This window comes from Nycticebus coucang, chromosome 2 (genome assembly GCF_027406575.1).
Source record: "Nycticebus coucang isolate mNycCou1 chromosome 2, mNycCou1.pri, whole genome shotgun sequence".
Lineage (NCBI taxonomy): Eukaryota > Metazoa > Chordata > Mammalia > Primates > Lorisidae > Nycticebus > Nycticebus coucang.
The window spans coordinates 1478276-1494155 of NC_069781.1; the positions used below are offsets into that span (position 1 = coordinate 1478276).

Consider the following 15880-nt stretch of genomic DNA (forward strand, 5'->3'; position numbering starts at 1 on the left):
GGAGATTTATTGCTTTTCTTTTTTTCTTTTTTTTATTAAATAATAGCTGTGTACATTAATGTGATCATGGGGCACCATAGACTGCTTTTATAGACATATTGACATATTTGACATATTTTCATCACACTAGTTAACATAGCCTTCCTGGCATTTTCTTAGTTATTGTGTTAAGACATTTATATTCTACATTTAATAAGTTTCGCATGTACCCTTGTAAGACGCACCGCAGGTGTGATCCCACCAATTACCCTCCCTCTGCCCATCCTCCCCCTTCCCCTCCCCTCCCTTTCCCTCTTCCCCGTATTCTTAGGTTATAATTGGGTTATAGCTTTCATATGAAAGCTATAAATTAGTTTCATAGTAGGGCTGAGTACATTGGATACTTTTTCTTCCATTCCTGAGATACTTTGCTAAGAAGAATATGTTCCAGCTCCATCCATGTAAACATGAAAGAGGTAAAGTCTCCATCTTTCTTTAAGGCTGCATAATATTCCATGGTGTGATTTATTGCTTTTCTTGTGTGTCTGGTTAACATTAGGCACAAAGATCCTGGAGGTAGTTTCTAATTTATCTGAAATATAGCACACTCTGCCTCTCACCTTGATTTACTTTTTATGACATTTGTTATAGGTAGTGTGATATCCTTGCCATGGCACACTCTGTCTCTCACCTTGATTTACTTTTTATGACATTTGTTATAGGTAGTGTGATATCCTTGCCATGGCACACTCTGCCTCTCACCTTGATTTACTTTTTATGACATTTGTTATAGGTAGTGTGATATCCTTGCCATGGCATTCTGTATTTATTTATTCTCAGCCTTCTCCACACAGAATGAAAAGTCCCCCAAGGGCAGGGACTTTGGTTACTGTGTCCCCAGCACCTAGAATGGGACCTGGCACCTCAAAGATAAATAACTGTTGAGTGTTTAAAAGGGATAGAATTAAAATAAGTCTATTTTGTTTTGTCCCACCAAGAGCAGGTAACTCCTGATTGATTTAGAGAGGGTTACTAATCTCTGTGGACACAGTTTAGCAGTTTAGATCATCTCTGCCAAGCACTAAAGGTCATATTTCATCAAAATTTCACATTTACCTGAAATAGTATTCAAACAACATCAGCAATAAAACAAGTGAAACCAATAACAGTATTCTTCTTTTGTAAATCATTCTCTCCTAGGGCAAAAGGGAGAAAAAAGTAGACTTTAAGCCAGAAAAAACAACATCTTTGTACCATCTAACAATAGATTAATGAATAGGCATTTGAACACCAACCTAAGGGTGTGGTCCAGACATCAGCCCTCAGGAGCCACAAACTTGAACGAGGGAAGCCTCTGTCCAGTTCCCTGAGGGCACCGGCCACTCCTGATGGGTGGGTGTACACGCCCTCACCCTCCGGGTCCAGTTTGCCTTGACCGGGTGAAAGAAAAGCAATAAATCTCTGTGTGGAAGACCACAGGGTCTCTGGTGGTTCACATCTGAGCATTCAGCTGACAAGCATGAGGCTGGGGCCCTGAGCTGACCAGCGTGGTGGCTGCCAGCCACTATAGCCACTGAGCTGAAGACTGAGGGGGCTGCGTGTGCACAGAGCACCCCGGGCCGAGCACATGAGCAATGTGAAAGAAAAGAATGTAAATGCCTCTATCAGGATTTCGTGTTGATTCTATTTTGAAATGTTAACACTCTGGATATGCTGGGGTTAGGTACAAACACATCATGAAGTGTGTGTACCCGCTTCTTTTCATCTTTCTAGTGTGGTTACTACCCTGCTTCCCCGAAAATAAGACATCCTCCGAAAATAAGACCTACTTACAGGAAAGATAAGACATCCCCTGAAAATAAGACCTATGGAGAGACCTGTAAGACGACGACGGCCGCTGGCCTAAAAAGGCGGAGGGATGGGAAAAACCTAACCTGTAGAGATAGCTGCTCCCCAGAAACAGATGACGCGCTAACTGCTTGTACTACATTAGGCAAACGGAGCCCCTTCCCTAAGCCCGGGGGCCCCCTCCTCAGCCGGTGAGACTCAGTACAGAGGCGTCCCACCAGGAGGGTTTTAGACTCTGTAGGGAAGATGAGACAATTAGGCTTTCTCGCCTGAGGGCCACGAGGAGCCAGATTATTATTTTTTTTTTTTTTTTATTTTTGGCCGGGGCTGGGCTTGAACCCGCCACCTCCGGCATATGGGACCGGCGCCCTACCCGTTGAGCCACAGGCGCCGCCCTGAGCCAGATTATTTTGAGTAAGGATGATTAGTCAGGCAGGTGTCCGTGCTTTCTTAAGTAATGGTCATTAGGCGTGATTCAGAGCCACTATTGTTCTGGCCATTACTTAAGGCTTTCCACCCGGGGTACGCGTCGGCACTGCCTGCAGGGCGCCCCACGGGTCTGTCTGAATCCCGTGTGAACCTTCCTGCCTCAAACCCTGGCAGTACAGATTCCATTTCAGGAGAAAGAAGAGGAAGGAAGAGGAGAGCTTGCTTTTTTCTGAGCTGTATCATTTCTACAATAAAGAGCCCTTGATCCTTTTGTTGGTGTCCTCGTCCCTGCTGGTCAGCGGCCCTGCGACACCGACAAAGACCTAGCGCATCTTTGGGAGTACACCTTAAAATAAAGACACTGTCTTATTTTCGGGGAAACAGGGTAGGAAGCTGGACATTACACATGTGGCTGCCGACATATCCTTGCTGGGCGGTTCTCGACCTAATCCCACCCTGAGCAGGAGCCCACTGGGCACAGGTTTTGCGGTGCTGCGATTTGAGATCAACCACCTCTTAAAGACGAAATGCCACGTGCCAGGTGGAGATAGGCCCTCTGTGGCAGCAGGCCCTCCTCCCGGCATCTTCCCTGGCACAGTCTAGGCTATACATGGCTACACTGCCTGCCTGCCTTCAGCCTCCTGAGGTCAAGGTCAGGGAACGGTCCCCGCCCCTGATCTGCCACAGCATCCCTGACCTGTTACCTTGGTCAGGGCGATGCAGAGAGGTGGCCACAGACAGCCCAGAGGGACTGGCACCTCCCAAGCATAGAGACTTTATCAAATCATGAGCCAGACACTGTCCGCCTCCCCTGTGGTGCAGGAGTCTTCTGTTGGTGGTGATGTCACCAGACTTCATGGATGACTCGGATGTCATAATGATGCATTTGCCCACAGGTTCTTCTCGTTGTCCAGGCAGTCTCTGTGGGAGCCCTGGGGGGAGGTGTGCGGAGGCCGATGTGGGTGGAGCAAAGTGATCAGGAGCAACTGCCCTTGCCTGCTGCCTCCAGGGCACCAAGACCTCAAGGGAACCGGCCCTGGGAGCTGGGCCAGCCAGGGATGGCACTGCCTGCCCCCTGCCACCCTGGAATCTGCCCACACCTTCAGTGGCTGTGCTCCTTCCTCTCTCCCTTCCTTCCTTGTCTCTTTCCTCCCTTCCTCCCTCACTCCCTCCCTTCCTTCCACACCCTTGTATTTCTTGATGACTACTGAGTGCCAGACTCAGACACTTGGGCTTTGAGGCCCTGCCTGCCCCCCCTCATGTAGCTTACAGTCTAGAGGTGAAGGCAGGGTTTGAGTAAGTACAGAGAAGACTCCAAGTGTTCCCGGAGCAGAGGCCAAGGAGGGTTAGCGGCAGATTGTGGGGAGGAGTGTGTGCGGAGAGTTGGCCAGCATCTTGGGGGACACGTCCACCAAGCAGTCCTGTGGGAAGAGCCACCAGTGGCACCTTGGATAACAAGGGCTGCCGCTTGATTCGAAAATCTACCTGCTAAGTGCTCTGGCCTGCATTTCCTGAAAAGGGAATTATTACCTCGAAATGCCCTGTTCTCCTCTGTTTCAGCAGAAAGGAATCTATCTGAGACCAGATCCCAGGTGTGTCCAGCGCCAGCCATGTCCAGCCAGGTGCTGCAGGTGGGGCCACCTGGGGGCAGGAGGCTCCAGTCTCTGGCTGCCTGTGACTTTGAGACGCTCCTGCCCACCGTTACAGTTGGCTGGGCTCTCGGCTGCTGGGAGGCCCAGGTGGGTGTGGAGGGCACAGCTATTCTGCAGGCCGGCCTGGCACCCCCACGCCCATCTTCTGGAGGAGGGGCGCCCACTGCTCAGGGAGGGTTGGGAGTCTGGCCCTGACTCTGCCACGAGTGCCCTCCAGGCTTAGAACTGACCCCTCCCCACCCTGGGCCTGGCCAGGCGCCCCCTCAGCACCTCCTGCCTCTGCCCTTCCATCCCCTCTGCCCCGATGCCCCTGCAGGCTCTGCTGAGGACTTTCCTTCCTGCATAGGCCACTGTTCTAGGACCACCAACATCCCCACTATGGTGATACACCAGCCCCTGCCCAGCTCCCTCCATGGCAGCCAGCAGCGCCCCTGTCATCCTACCTGAGAGGCTTCTAGATACGGGTTGCCATCTATCACCCATCCCATCACTCCAGAGCGTGAGAAGGTTCCTCACTGCCCTGTGAAGAGTGGCTCTGGTCGTGTCAGACGCACACATGTGTATGTAGAGAACCAACATCTTTATGACTTTTATCACGTTGCATCCTCCAGGTGGGCACTCGGGGCACTCCTTCACAACCCACAAACCTCCTTTCTGGTTCTTTAGGAAGATTATGGCTGAGGTTGTGCAAGTCTGGCTCACTTCTGCGTGATTTCTGTCATCACAGTGTATGATCTTGCTCCCTGCTCTCTTAGGGATTATCGCTGGCATGGGAGGGCCACTGGCCTCGTGCAACCCTGCAGTGCCTCGCCACCCTGGCCAGTGGGGACACGCTGCCGAACGCCTGCAGGGACAATCATGACTCTTGTTTTCCAAAATGGGTCTTTCTCACGTGCTTTTCTTCCCTGGTTTCAGGGGTGCCTCAAACACACAGCCAAGTACAGAGGCTGAGACGCTGCCAGGGCCCCCTGGGGGTAGGGGCTCCCTACCAGCCTTTGGTCACACTCTTTATCCAGCTAAGAATAGAATCGTGGCTCACTGGACATTTTCATCATGAGTGGTGGCTGAATTTTGTTAAAATATTCTGGCATCCCAGAAATTCATGCAGTTTTCTTTCTTTGGCAAGATGGAAGAAACGGTTTCCGCAGATTGAGTCCCTCCCTCTCCCCTGGAGTAAACCCCACTTGGATGTGACGTGGTGATGCGTGTGGTCTCCCCACTGATTATGGAGACCTGAGCATCCTTAAGACAGCCCACCTAGGGTTTCAGAACCACGCCTGCCAGCAGAACCTCCCAAAATAAAGTGAACATCGGGCACCCCGGCTGGGGCTAGGGTTACTTCCCAGCACCTGAGCACAGGCACGCCAGGACCTGCACACTAGTGCACACAGCGTTTATCCCCCCAAGGCAGTAGGAGACAGCTGGTCCTGTCCTACCCCAGTGTCTGCACGGCTCTCAGAGGATCCCTCCTCTGGGGCTTCTGGGTGGCCAGTCCATCTGTCTAGGGGTGGAGCCGCAAGACTTCCTCCCTTTAAGAGCAAGTGAATTATAGAGCTGTGGGCAGCCTGTGGGCAAGGCCTCCTTTACTCCAGGAACTTGGGGACTTCAGAGACGCTGGCCAGCGCCGGTCCTGTCCTCTTCGGCTCCCCTGCTTCAGCCAGTCTGACACCAAAATGCCTTCCCCAAACTCGGACACTTGAGGTCTATCTCTTCCTGTCAGGCTCTGCAGCCCCCCAGAAGGAGAGACCCCCTGGTAGTGCTCAAAGCATCCACCTGTCTAAATCCCAGGAAGAGAACTAGCTGTATGTCAAGCTCCTGACCCCAGCCATGAGTGCCTGCGCACCCCATCTCTAGACTTGGATCTCTTGACCCCGGCCCTGCGCACCCCACCCCCAGACTTGGAGCTCCTGACCCCAGCCCTGAGTGCCAGTCTACCTCATCCCCATACTCGGAGCTCCTGACCCGTGCCCTGAGTGCTGGTATACTCCATTCTCAGACTCAGAGCTCCCGACCCCAGCCCTGAGTGCCAGTGTACCCCATCCCCCGACTCAGAGCTCCTGACCCCGGCCCTGAGTGCTGGTGTACCCCATCCCCAGAGCTCCTGACCCCAGCCCTGAGCGCCTGTGCACCCCATCCCCAGACTCGGAGCTCCTGACCCCAGCCCTGAGTGCTGGTATACCCCATTCTCAGACTCAGAGCTCCTGACCCCCGCCCTGAGCGCCTGTGCACCCCGTCCCCAGACTCAGAGCTCCTGACCCCAGCCCTGAGCGCCTGTGCACCCCATCCCCAGACTCAGGGCTCCTGACTCCCGCCCTGAGTGCTGGTATACCCCATCCCCAGATTGGGAGCTCTTGAGTCAGGCCCTGAGCACCTGTGTACCCTGTCCCTTGGGGCTGGTTGGGGGGGCTACCCTCTCAGGTCTATTTCAGTGGTGTACTCTCTCATTAAGCTTAGGAGCTCAGTGGGGAACCCCGGTGGGAGGGTCCCCTGTGCAGCAGTGGCAACAACACACTCTCTGCCTGGGCTACAAACACCCATCTTGGGGCCACTCCTATGACCCAGGCTTCATCCCAATCCTGGGATACTTGTGTCCCTTGGGGCTAGGGATGTAGCCATTGGGCCTGTGGACTCTGCTGGCAGCGCTGACAGAGTTTAAGTCATCAGTTCTGTGTGGCTCCTGCTGCCCGGATGTGCCCAGAGGCCCCTGCCAGGGAGGCTGTGCTGGGGGTGGAGCAGCCCGAGGGGACAGCAGGACACCTGCTCTCCATGCACACAGCCACACGGCCTCCGCAGGCTGGAGAGGTGCTGCCCCTGTGTCTGGGACAGGACGTCTGTCTCCAGTGAGGTACAGGACCCTGGGGTGGGGCCGGGGCGTGTCCTGCCCGCCTGTCCCCACGGCCCTGTCTGGCTCTCTGACCTGGTCAGATATTGCTGGCTCTAGAACCGGTTGTGAGCGGGGGAGGATGGTGCCTGTGGGGGCCTTTGGCTTTGTTCCTTGTGGTCACAGGTTGTGTGGGGATAGGCCAGAGTTTGGGTGGGTCCTCAGGGACTGGAAACTGCAGAGCAGAGTGGGGTATAAAGGCTCAGTGGGTCTGGGCAAGTGTCCAGCTGTGAGGATGGTGAGGACAGCACTGCTCCTGCTATGCCTGCACCTGAACCTCGCCTGGACCCAGGAGTCTGTCCCCAGGCCTGTGCCACTGAGGGCCTCTAACATGGCCAGGGTGGGGCTGGCGGCTGGGACCCTGGAGGGTTGGGGTGGTTTGGTGCACCTGTCCTTCAGGGCGGGCTGGGCACAGGGTAGGCCCCGAGCACCAAGCTGCCCCAGGGCCCACCCACTGCAGCCATCATTCTCAGGTTTCGGGGTCCTGGCGCTCTATTTCCATGGCCTCGAATGACCTGAAGCGGATTGAAGAAAATGGGGACTTGCGGGTCTTCATACGACACATCGAACACTTGAGGAATGGCAGTCTGAAATTTGATTTCCGCTTCATGCAAGTGTCACCCATTTAGCTAGAATTGGGGTGCTTGGGGATGAGGGACAGAAGACCACCAGGCAGGGTGGCAGAAGGAGGTGCTGGGTCCCACAGAGAGGGGGGGACTTGGGTCAGCCTAACACTGCATGTTGAGGGTCGGGGGACGAGGGTGTAGGGCGGGCTACGCAGGGCCTGGCCAGAGAACCCGGGCTGCAGAATGGGGCCTGATGTTAGGGGTGTGTGTCCCAGAGCGGGATCCTTCTGCCCTCCAAAACCCTGGGGGTGGGAGCTCAATTCCTGGCATCATCCACGCTGGCTTGCAGGATACAGGGGGACTGCGTGGCCGTGACCGTGGTCTGCGAGAAGATGAAGAATGACAGGGAGTACTCCATTGTCTGTAAGTGGGGGCAAAGCTGCCCTGCAGTGCCAATTCCTTCTCCAGGGCCTGGGCTGCATTCTGGTTAGGGCCACTCGAGGGGATTTTGACACTTGACTCCAAGCAGAGGACCTGGCGTGGTTCCAATCCTGGAGCCTCCTGGACCAAGCCAGGGAGAGGCAGGTGCTGTGCTGGGCTCAGAGGGGAGGGTACCCCAAGGGATAGCAGGGTCAGTGGGCCAGCCATGGAGAGGATGGGCTGCTGCCAACAGCCCTTTGTGGGGCGTCCACCTGAGGGGACACCTCGGGCCTGGGTGGGGCGTCCTCCTGAGAGGGACCTCGGGCTCAGCCTTCCCCCCAGAAGGGCTACTGGACCTGGCATCCTCACCTGCAACCACAGGGACACCTGCACAGAGCTGGGGGCGGGGTGGGCTGTGGTGGAGGCTGGTCTCACTGAGCCGTCTCCATACAGACAATGGGAAGAATAAGGTCACAGTTCTGGAGACCGACTTCTGGGTGTACCTCACCTTCCACTTGCAGAACCTCAGGAATGGGACCAAGACCCAAGTGCTGGGTCTCTACGGTACCTCCCCAGACCCTGGGAGACCCTCCTCCTCTAGAGCTAGGCATGATACAGGCGGGGGGTCTCACCTTGGCCCTAGGGTGGGGAGGTGGTCCCCACTGGCTAGCTCTACCCACAGACATGCTGGGGGGCCTTCACCCTGCTGCACAGCCCTTCCCTGGTAGGGTGTGCTCCCAGCCACAGCACCGCCTGAGTCACCTCCACAAGGCTTTCTGGATACAGTCCTAAATCTGTTCCCAGGACGGATTCCCCAGCTGGACCACTCCTACCTGGACAGATTTAAAAAGATCTGCAAAACATATGGACTCAGTTCGCAAAATATCATTGACATGACCAACCAAGGTGGGAGCAGCTGTAAGAAGGATACTCTCTGGCTAGGCCCTGCCCTGCCCAGAGGGCCTGGGGCTGGGGGTTAGGGAGCCCCAGGCTCCATCTGAGAGCCCCCTCTGTCTCCCTAGATCACTGTCCCTTCAAGCGGTAAAGGAGCCAGCCCAAGCCTCCCAGTGCGTGAGCTTCCCCTCGGGATGGAGGCAGGGGGACAGGGACAGCTCAGGGTGAATGCCACAGGCCCAGGGTCCTGGCCAGGATGGACACTGGTTCCCACTCCTCAGACCTCTGCCAGGTTTTCGTGCAGAAGTAACAGCACAGAGATAACATGCAAATATCCCTGGTGCCGTGCTGTGCCAGAGTATGGCGGGCTGTGACCAGGCTGTGCCAGGGTATGGCGGACTGTGCCAGGCTGTTTCAGGCTGTGCCGGGCTGTGCCAGGGTGTGGCAGGCTGTGACCAGGCTGTGCCAGGATGTGGTGGGCTGTGCCAGGGTGTGTTGGGCTGTGCCACGGTGTGCCCGACTGTGCCAGGCTGTGCCGGGCTGTGCCAGGGTGGGCCAGGATCTTGTGGGGGATGGGGCCCAAGGCCCCTAGTCCTGCAGCAAACTGTCCCATGCCAGGACTCAGGTCAGCTCGATCAATCACTCTCACAGCTGTGGAACCCACGAGTCTGAAATCCCAATGTCCAGGGCCTCACTTCCCTCCCCTGAAGGGAGGGTCCTCCTGCCTCTCTGGCTCCTGGTGGCTGCATCACTCCATCTCCGCCCTATCTCCCCGCAACCTCTTCCCTCTCCCTTCTCTGTTCTTTCTTCTAGGGACAGCTGACACTGGATTTAAGGCCCCCCAAAGTCATCAAGGATAAGCTCATCTCAGGACACTTAACTTATCACACATGCAAAGACAGAAGGCCGCACTCACAGGCCCCAGGTATTAGGATGTGAACATGTCTTTTTGGGATGCTGTTCAGTCCCCACTGGCCCCTCCTGCGAGTCACCTCTCCCTCCTGGGGCACAGACATCAGGCCCATAAAAGATGCTCGGAGAAGCCTCCCTCCGAGAAGCAGGGCCCCCCAAGGCGCCTGTGCACGAGGCCCCGAGGTCTGAGGACACCCGCAAGACACACACTCACCACACAGACCCTGCGTCCCCCAGGGACATCACCCACAGTGGCACAGTAGGACATGTGCCCGCTCCCCACTCCAGTGTTGTTGAAGGGAGGTGCCAGCCAACCCATGGTTATGTTGTGGGGTAACAGTGAGCGTCGGGCATTTGTCAGAGAAACGTCCACACATGCCCCTAAAGAAATGAGCACAGCAGCCCTATTCACAGCCATAGGACCTCAAGCAGCCCAGTGTCCCTCCACGGCAACCAGCCACATGCAGTGTAGGACATAGGACAGGGCTCATGCAAGATGGGCCTCGTGCAGACAGAGTTGTTTGTGATGACAACAGTCACCTCTGCCCACCCCACCTGCCCCTGCTCTGTGCTGGGGTCCCTGAAGCCACAATACTGCAGAAGAGGAGGATGGACACGGCTCCCAGAGGCTGGGGATAGGATGTTCCGGAAGGCGTGGAGACTGTGGGGATGGACACATGTGCTCCCACATCCTTCCCTCACCCTTCAGTGCGCGTGGCTTGGGGAAATGTGCTAGGGTGGGTGCAGTCCAGCTGCTGCTCTCTGGGAGGCGGGATCAGGGTCACTGCTATTTTTCACAACTGCATGTGAACCTACAATTCTCTCAAAATAAAGTTAAGATGTAAATGTGTGTGTGTTCCTCCTTGTCCTGCAGCACCCCCACGCTTGGGGAATATCCAGCCCTACCCCACAGCCTGCCCCCGAGTCTGTGACGATGGGACATGCACTGAGCCACCTGGCTGGAGTCTTGGGGCTGGTAGGAGCGGCCTCCAGACCAGCTCTGTGTGACCTCTGCAGGGGCCACCCTGTGGCCCACACCCCGGGATCTCATCTCAGGACACCTAACTTATTGCACCTGCAAATACACAAGGCTGTCCTGACAGGTCCCAGGGCTCTCACCGAGGAGCTGTGCCATGCTTAGGTTGGGGGTTCAGCCCTGCAGGTTATGGGGACAAGGGGCCTGGCAGAGTAGCAGGGTTCCTCCCAGTGCATCCGATGCCCAGAGGGAGCAATGCTGTGGCACAGCGGGGACAGGGTCTCGGTCACCAGGCAGCCTGTGCCCATAAGCTTCCTGCTCTCCTCCAGCATTTGGTCCAGACCACTGAGCAGAGGCAGGGAACGCACAGAAAGCTGCCCACATGCAGAGGGGTGGTGTCTGCCCAGAGGCCCCTGAGAGCAGCTGACCCTCAGCTGGGAGATGTCTAGACGTGGATCTGGGCAGAAGCTCCCACCGCCGGGAGCAGGTGCAGAGAGGAAGTGATCCCAGAGCCGTGTCCCCAGCCCCATCCTGAGCCATCTGGTGCACAGCATCCCAGGGTCTTCCATGTGGACTAGAGAGCCCAGGGCCCACAGAGGGTGACTCTAGGGTTGAGAAGCCTTGAGGGAACCACCAGGAGACCATGTGGCTTTCGGCAGCCTCAGTAAGACCAAAGCTAGGGGATGACTTGGGAAAGTGAAGGTGAGTCTGACACCATCAGAACCTCACTGATGTCCAACCCCCTCCAGGGCCAGTATGGCCCCCACAGGAGGGCTCCTCCCAAGCCTCGCCGCCTACTTCCGGGGATTAGAATAGATTTATTTTCAGTGAAAGGCATGTTGATAACCCCCAAGAGCAAGGACCACTACCTCACCTGCCTGGGGGTGACCCGGGCAGCAGCCTGGGTGGAGGCTGTGGAGCAACCCTGGTCCCTCCTTGGTCAAGTCTGAAGGTTGAGCTGGCACCAGGCCAGGCCACTACAGTGGGTCCCTGAGGTCAGACCCAGGGACATGTGTAAGGCTCTCAGCTCAGAGATGCTGCTTGTGGCATCTCTGTGGCCCTTGGGGGTATCTGTTGCCCCACAGATGTCATCCCTTCCTTCTACCCTGGTCATGGGTGTCCTGGGTCCTTAGGGTGACCTGCCCTCCCAGTATCACAGTGTCACAGAGGGCCAATCCTCTCACACTGTGCTCTGCCCTTCTGCTCAGGAATAATGGTGAGGACCTGTGTCAAGGATGGAGCAAGCCAGACCCCAGTAAAGTGGGGACATTTTGATCAGCGGTGACCATCACAGTGGGGAGGAAGGTGGGCTGGACTCCACCTCAAGCTGCACAGAGGTGACCGGTGGCTGTGGAGAAAGAGGGATAGGGGAGGTCCCAGGCTCTGTGGAGTCAGGAAAGGGAGAAGTTATGAATGGTGGGGCCAGGCTGGTCTGTGGGAAGCCTGCCTGGGAGTGGGGACAGGCCCTCCTGGAGTCCTTATCCCTCAGGGGTGGAGGTGATAGCCCCATCTCTAGGTATTGCCTGCAATAAGCAGGGAATTCTCTGGAAGCCTTGAGCTTTCCCAGGCAGGCACTTTAAGGGGACTGGAGGTGGCCAGGGGCCAGGTGGGGGCCTGAAGAAGCCACGTTGGTGGCTAAGACTTCAAGGCCAAGGTTGAGGCCAAGCCAAGAGGACAGCTCAGAGGGGCCTGGCTGGAATTTGGTGGAGTTTGGCCACAGAATCCTTGTCGCCCGCCCTGTAGTAAGGACGCCACCTGTAGCGCCCACCAGGACACAACGTGAAAATGAAGACCTCCCCAGGAAGACACAGCCCAGGCACTGTAGGGCAAGGCCACAGCTGACCAGATCCACTGTGGGGGACACTGCGCCACCCTAGCATTGGTCTCGGAGACTCCACCGCCCCTGCTAGGCAGGTGCACCCAAGTGCAGTCCTCTCCCAGGTCCTCCAGCCAGGCCGAGAAGCACCTTCCACTAGGAGCCTGCTGTTCCTGTGTCCCTTCCCTTTTTGTTTCTCTTCTTGGTCCTGAAACGCACCACGACTGAGGTCTTACACGCGTGTCACAGCTGTTACATTTTTGTTATGGTGAACTAAAAGTCTTAAGGATCCCACCACAGCTGACTGACCGGACCCCTCTTGGTCAAGGGAATCCCTAAAACTGGGTCACTATATCCATGAGAAAAGAGATCAGATATGCCACATTGTGCCCCTTCCCTCCTCAGGGATGTCCTCTGTGACTCATCACCAGGCCTAAGGCTGTGCAGGACACACCTGCAGGTCCTCACCATACGCGCAAACCACTTGGGTCTGGGCACATGTCCTGTAGTTTGTCTCTGACAAACAGGCCCTTATCCTAACTCAGCATTCCTTTGCCCTGACTCCTAGTCTGCTGGACAGAAGATTGTCCTGATCAGAGGTCCTCAAACTTTTTAAACAGGGGGCCAGTTCACTGTCCCTCAGACCGTTGGAGGGCTGGACTATAGTTTAAAAAAAAAAGAAACTATGAACAAATTCCTATGCACACTGCACATATCTTATTTTGAAGTAAAAAAAACAAAACAGGAACAAATATAATCACACTGCTGCATGTGGCCCGTGGGCCATAGTTTGAGGACCCCTGGTCCTGGTTGTCAGCTAAAGAATATTTTTTTTTTTCACCTTTATGAATTACAGCTGAAGAATCTTTAAACCCACCTATAAACTGTGTCCCACCTTTTCAGGCCAAACCAATGTATACCTTCTACACGCTGATTTATGACCTCACCTGTAATTCCTGTCTCCTTGACATGTATAAAACCAAACTAACCCCATCACTGTGAGTCTACTTGCTTAAGGTTTCTTGGACATGACTCTGGGGGTCACGGTCCTCAAATTTGGCTCAGAATAAACCTCTTTAAATTATTTCACAGTATGTGGCTTCTTTTTCCATGGACATTCCAGGTGTGACAACAGACATTATATTTGTAACTTGACCCCCTTCTTGCCCTTTCCCAACTGTTTTCCTGAGTTAGGAAGTGCCATGCCCAGGGCAGGCTCTGAGCCTGTTCCCAGCAGCACACAGCTGTGATGTCCTCAGTGCCTGCAAACACGCAGTCTCGGGGCACCTCAGCGACCTGCACCCCAACTTCCCGAGTTGCACTGCCATGCACAGCACTGTTCTGTGGGCTGCCCCGTGGATCCCTTGTTCTCATCCACCACAGTGTATGTGTCTGTTACCTGGGGTGAGCTCTCAACCTGGGCACGTGGTCCAAGGCCCCAGGGCAGCTGTAGCCTCCACCCAGCCAGGTGGGTTCCTCCCAGGTCTGGCCTCTGGCTCAGGCAGGCATGCTCAGGTTGAGCTTAGCGTGCAGAGAAGCCGCTTCGTTCTGAGAGGACATTTGTTTATTACCCTGGGTGTGGCCTCCTCAGATCCCATGCCCATGGCTCAGTCTTCCCTTGTCCCACTGATGTCCCCTTCTCCCTGTTGCTCACAACCCACCTCTGCACCTCCCCCACCCCTGCCTGTCACTTGCTTTTCACCTTGTGATTTTGTCCTTTGCTGCAGGAAATTTCAATCCACTTGTCACCTCAGGCCCGTGGCTGTGCCTGTGGCGTTGGCACGTATTACAAGGACGCATCCTGCTCTGGCTCTTGGGCACAGCCAGCAGCTCAGCGTCACTCCTACCTGGGACTCTGGGCCCAGACTCTGCTATCTGCTGGCTGTGTGCCCTTGGCCACGCTGCTCAGCCTCTCTGTGTGTTGGTTCTGCACCTGCAGAGCATGGGTAACAAAAGAATTTATGGCAGGCGTCCTCAAACTTTTTAAACAGGGGGCCAATTCACTGTCCCTCAGACCGTTGGAGGGCTGGACTATAGTTTAAAAAAAAAACTATGAACAAATTCCTATGCACACTGCACATATCTTATTTTGAAGTAAAAAACAAAACAGGAACAAATACAATTCACACCGCTTCATGTGGCCTGCGGTACGCAGTTTGAGGACGCCTGATTTATGGCATAAGGAGATGCTTGTTCACAGGAGCAGTAAGTCGGTGAACTCGGGCCAAGTACTGAGCCCTGCGGGGTGGTGAGATGCATGGAGGAGCCCGCTGACTCTTGCTCCTATAACAGCTGAGTCTGCCCTCAGGGAGTTCCCAGGGAGGGCCTGGGGCTGTCCAGCCATGGCTGTGTTCTTAACATCCGACGAAGAGTCTGCCACACAGTCTCCCCTAAATAACCCACGGCAGAGTCCACTGAGCTGGGAGTGAGGACAGGGCCCCAGACCGGGTGCTGTGGAGCTGAGGAGGTCTGAGCCAGGCTGCATCTGAGGAGCGTGCCCATCAAAACACTAAGTGTTTCTAAAGGTGACATTTCAAAGCCAACATCCTGGCCACCTGACAGGGCCATGTGTGAACAGTGGGAGGGAGGGTGACCTTGGCCTGGCCCCTGGGGAAAGGACAGACATGTTGGAGTCAGGGAAGGCCATGCTCTGAGGGTCCTTGGTCAGCTGAGCTCACGGGCCCTTCCCAGGGAGAGGGAGGGACAGAAGACGGAGGTGGTAGGAGGCGGATGGGCACCAGGCGGGGCCCAGGGAGGAGACCCTAGCTGTGAAGCCCAGCCTGGCCATGCGGGGTGGGGGACAGGCCCAAGTGTCCCCTCCTGTAGGGAGCTTGTCATTCACTCTGGGAAGTTCTGTGCTCACCTGGAGACCCTGCTGCCCTCCAGAGCTATGAAGGGTCCTGTGGATGAAGTCCCTGAGTGACCTACTCACCACCTCCCAGTGGCCTCCCAGAGCCCCAAGGTGCCAACAAGGGGCTCTGCTTGTCCTGCATCATTGCAGCTTCCTGAGACTTGGACCCTACAAGGGTACTGCATGGAGGGGGCCCGGTGCCCCAGGGCTCCACACCAGGGGAGAGTCCTGGAGAGTGACCCCCCATGGGCTGTGGCAGGGAGACTGATTCAGGGATGGGGGCCCCATGGGCAGAGGCATGATCTCAGGTACCCGCCTCGCCCCTTCACCAGCACCGAGCCCAGTCACCCCCAGAAGCTGGTCCCTGGGGCTGCAGGTGAATGGAGGGAGTGTCTGCTTGGTATGAGGGGATGGCAGGGACTGCAGGGGAAGAAGATGGGACACCACCCAGCAGGCCCTCAGGACCAGGGCATGGTGGGCACCCTGGGGGTGACGGAGAGAATGGAGCTCTGAGCCCCCCCCCCCGGGACTTGAGTGCCAACTCTGCAAACAGCAGTCCTGGCTGCACCTCTGTGATAGCTGTGCCTTGTCTGCAGCCCAGTCCCCTGGCCGCCCTGCATGTCCCCTGGCAGAGCTACTGGGCAGACTGTGGTAGA

At 55.9% G+C, this 15880-nt stretch overlaps 1 protein-coding gene across 1 annotated transcript; it reads left to right on the forward strand.

Annotated features, from left to right (window-relative positions):
• The first annotated feature begins 6948 nt into the window (after positions 1-6948).
• On the forward strand, positions 6949-10408 carry LCN9 (lipocalin 9). The gene is made up of 7 exons (XM_053567437.1): positions 6949-7129; positions 7263-7399; positions 7705-7778; positions 8229-8339; positions 8580-8681; positions 8798-8842; positions 9483-10408. Exons 1-6 carry the CDS (start codon positions 7025-7027, stop codon positions 8818-8820), a joined length of 552 nt encoding a protein of 183 aa, XP_053423412.1. The 5' UTR covers positions 6949-7024; the 3' UTR covers positions 8821-8842; positions 9483-10408.
• The last annotated feature ends 5472 nt before the right edge of the window (positions 10409-15880 follow it).

Excerpts from the sequence above, each read along its gene's own strand:
- LCN9 (XM_053567437.1), top strand. The coding sequence starts at position 7,025 with ATGGTGAGGACAGCACTGCTCCTGCTATGCCTGCACCTGAACCTCGCC. Across the intron at positions 7,130-7,262 it reads GGGCCTCTAACATGGCCAGG|GTTTCGGGGTCCTGGCGCTC; the intron begins GTGGGGCTGGCG and ends CATCATTCTCAG. Across the intron at positions 8,340-8,579 it reads CCAAGTGCTGGGTCTCTACG|GACGGATTCCCCAGCTGGAC; the intron begins GTACCTCCCCAG and ends ATCTGTTCCCAG.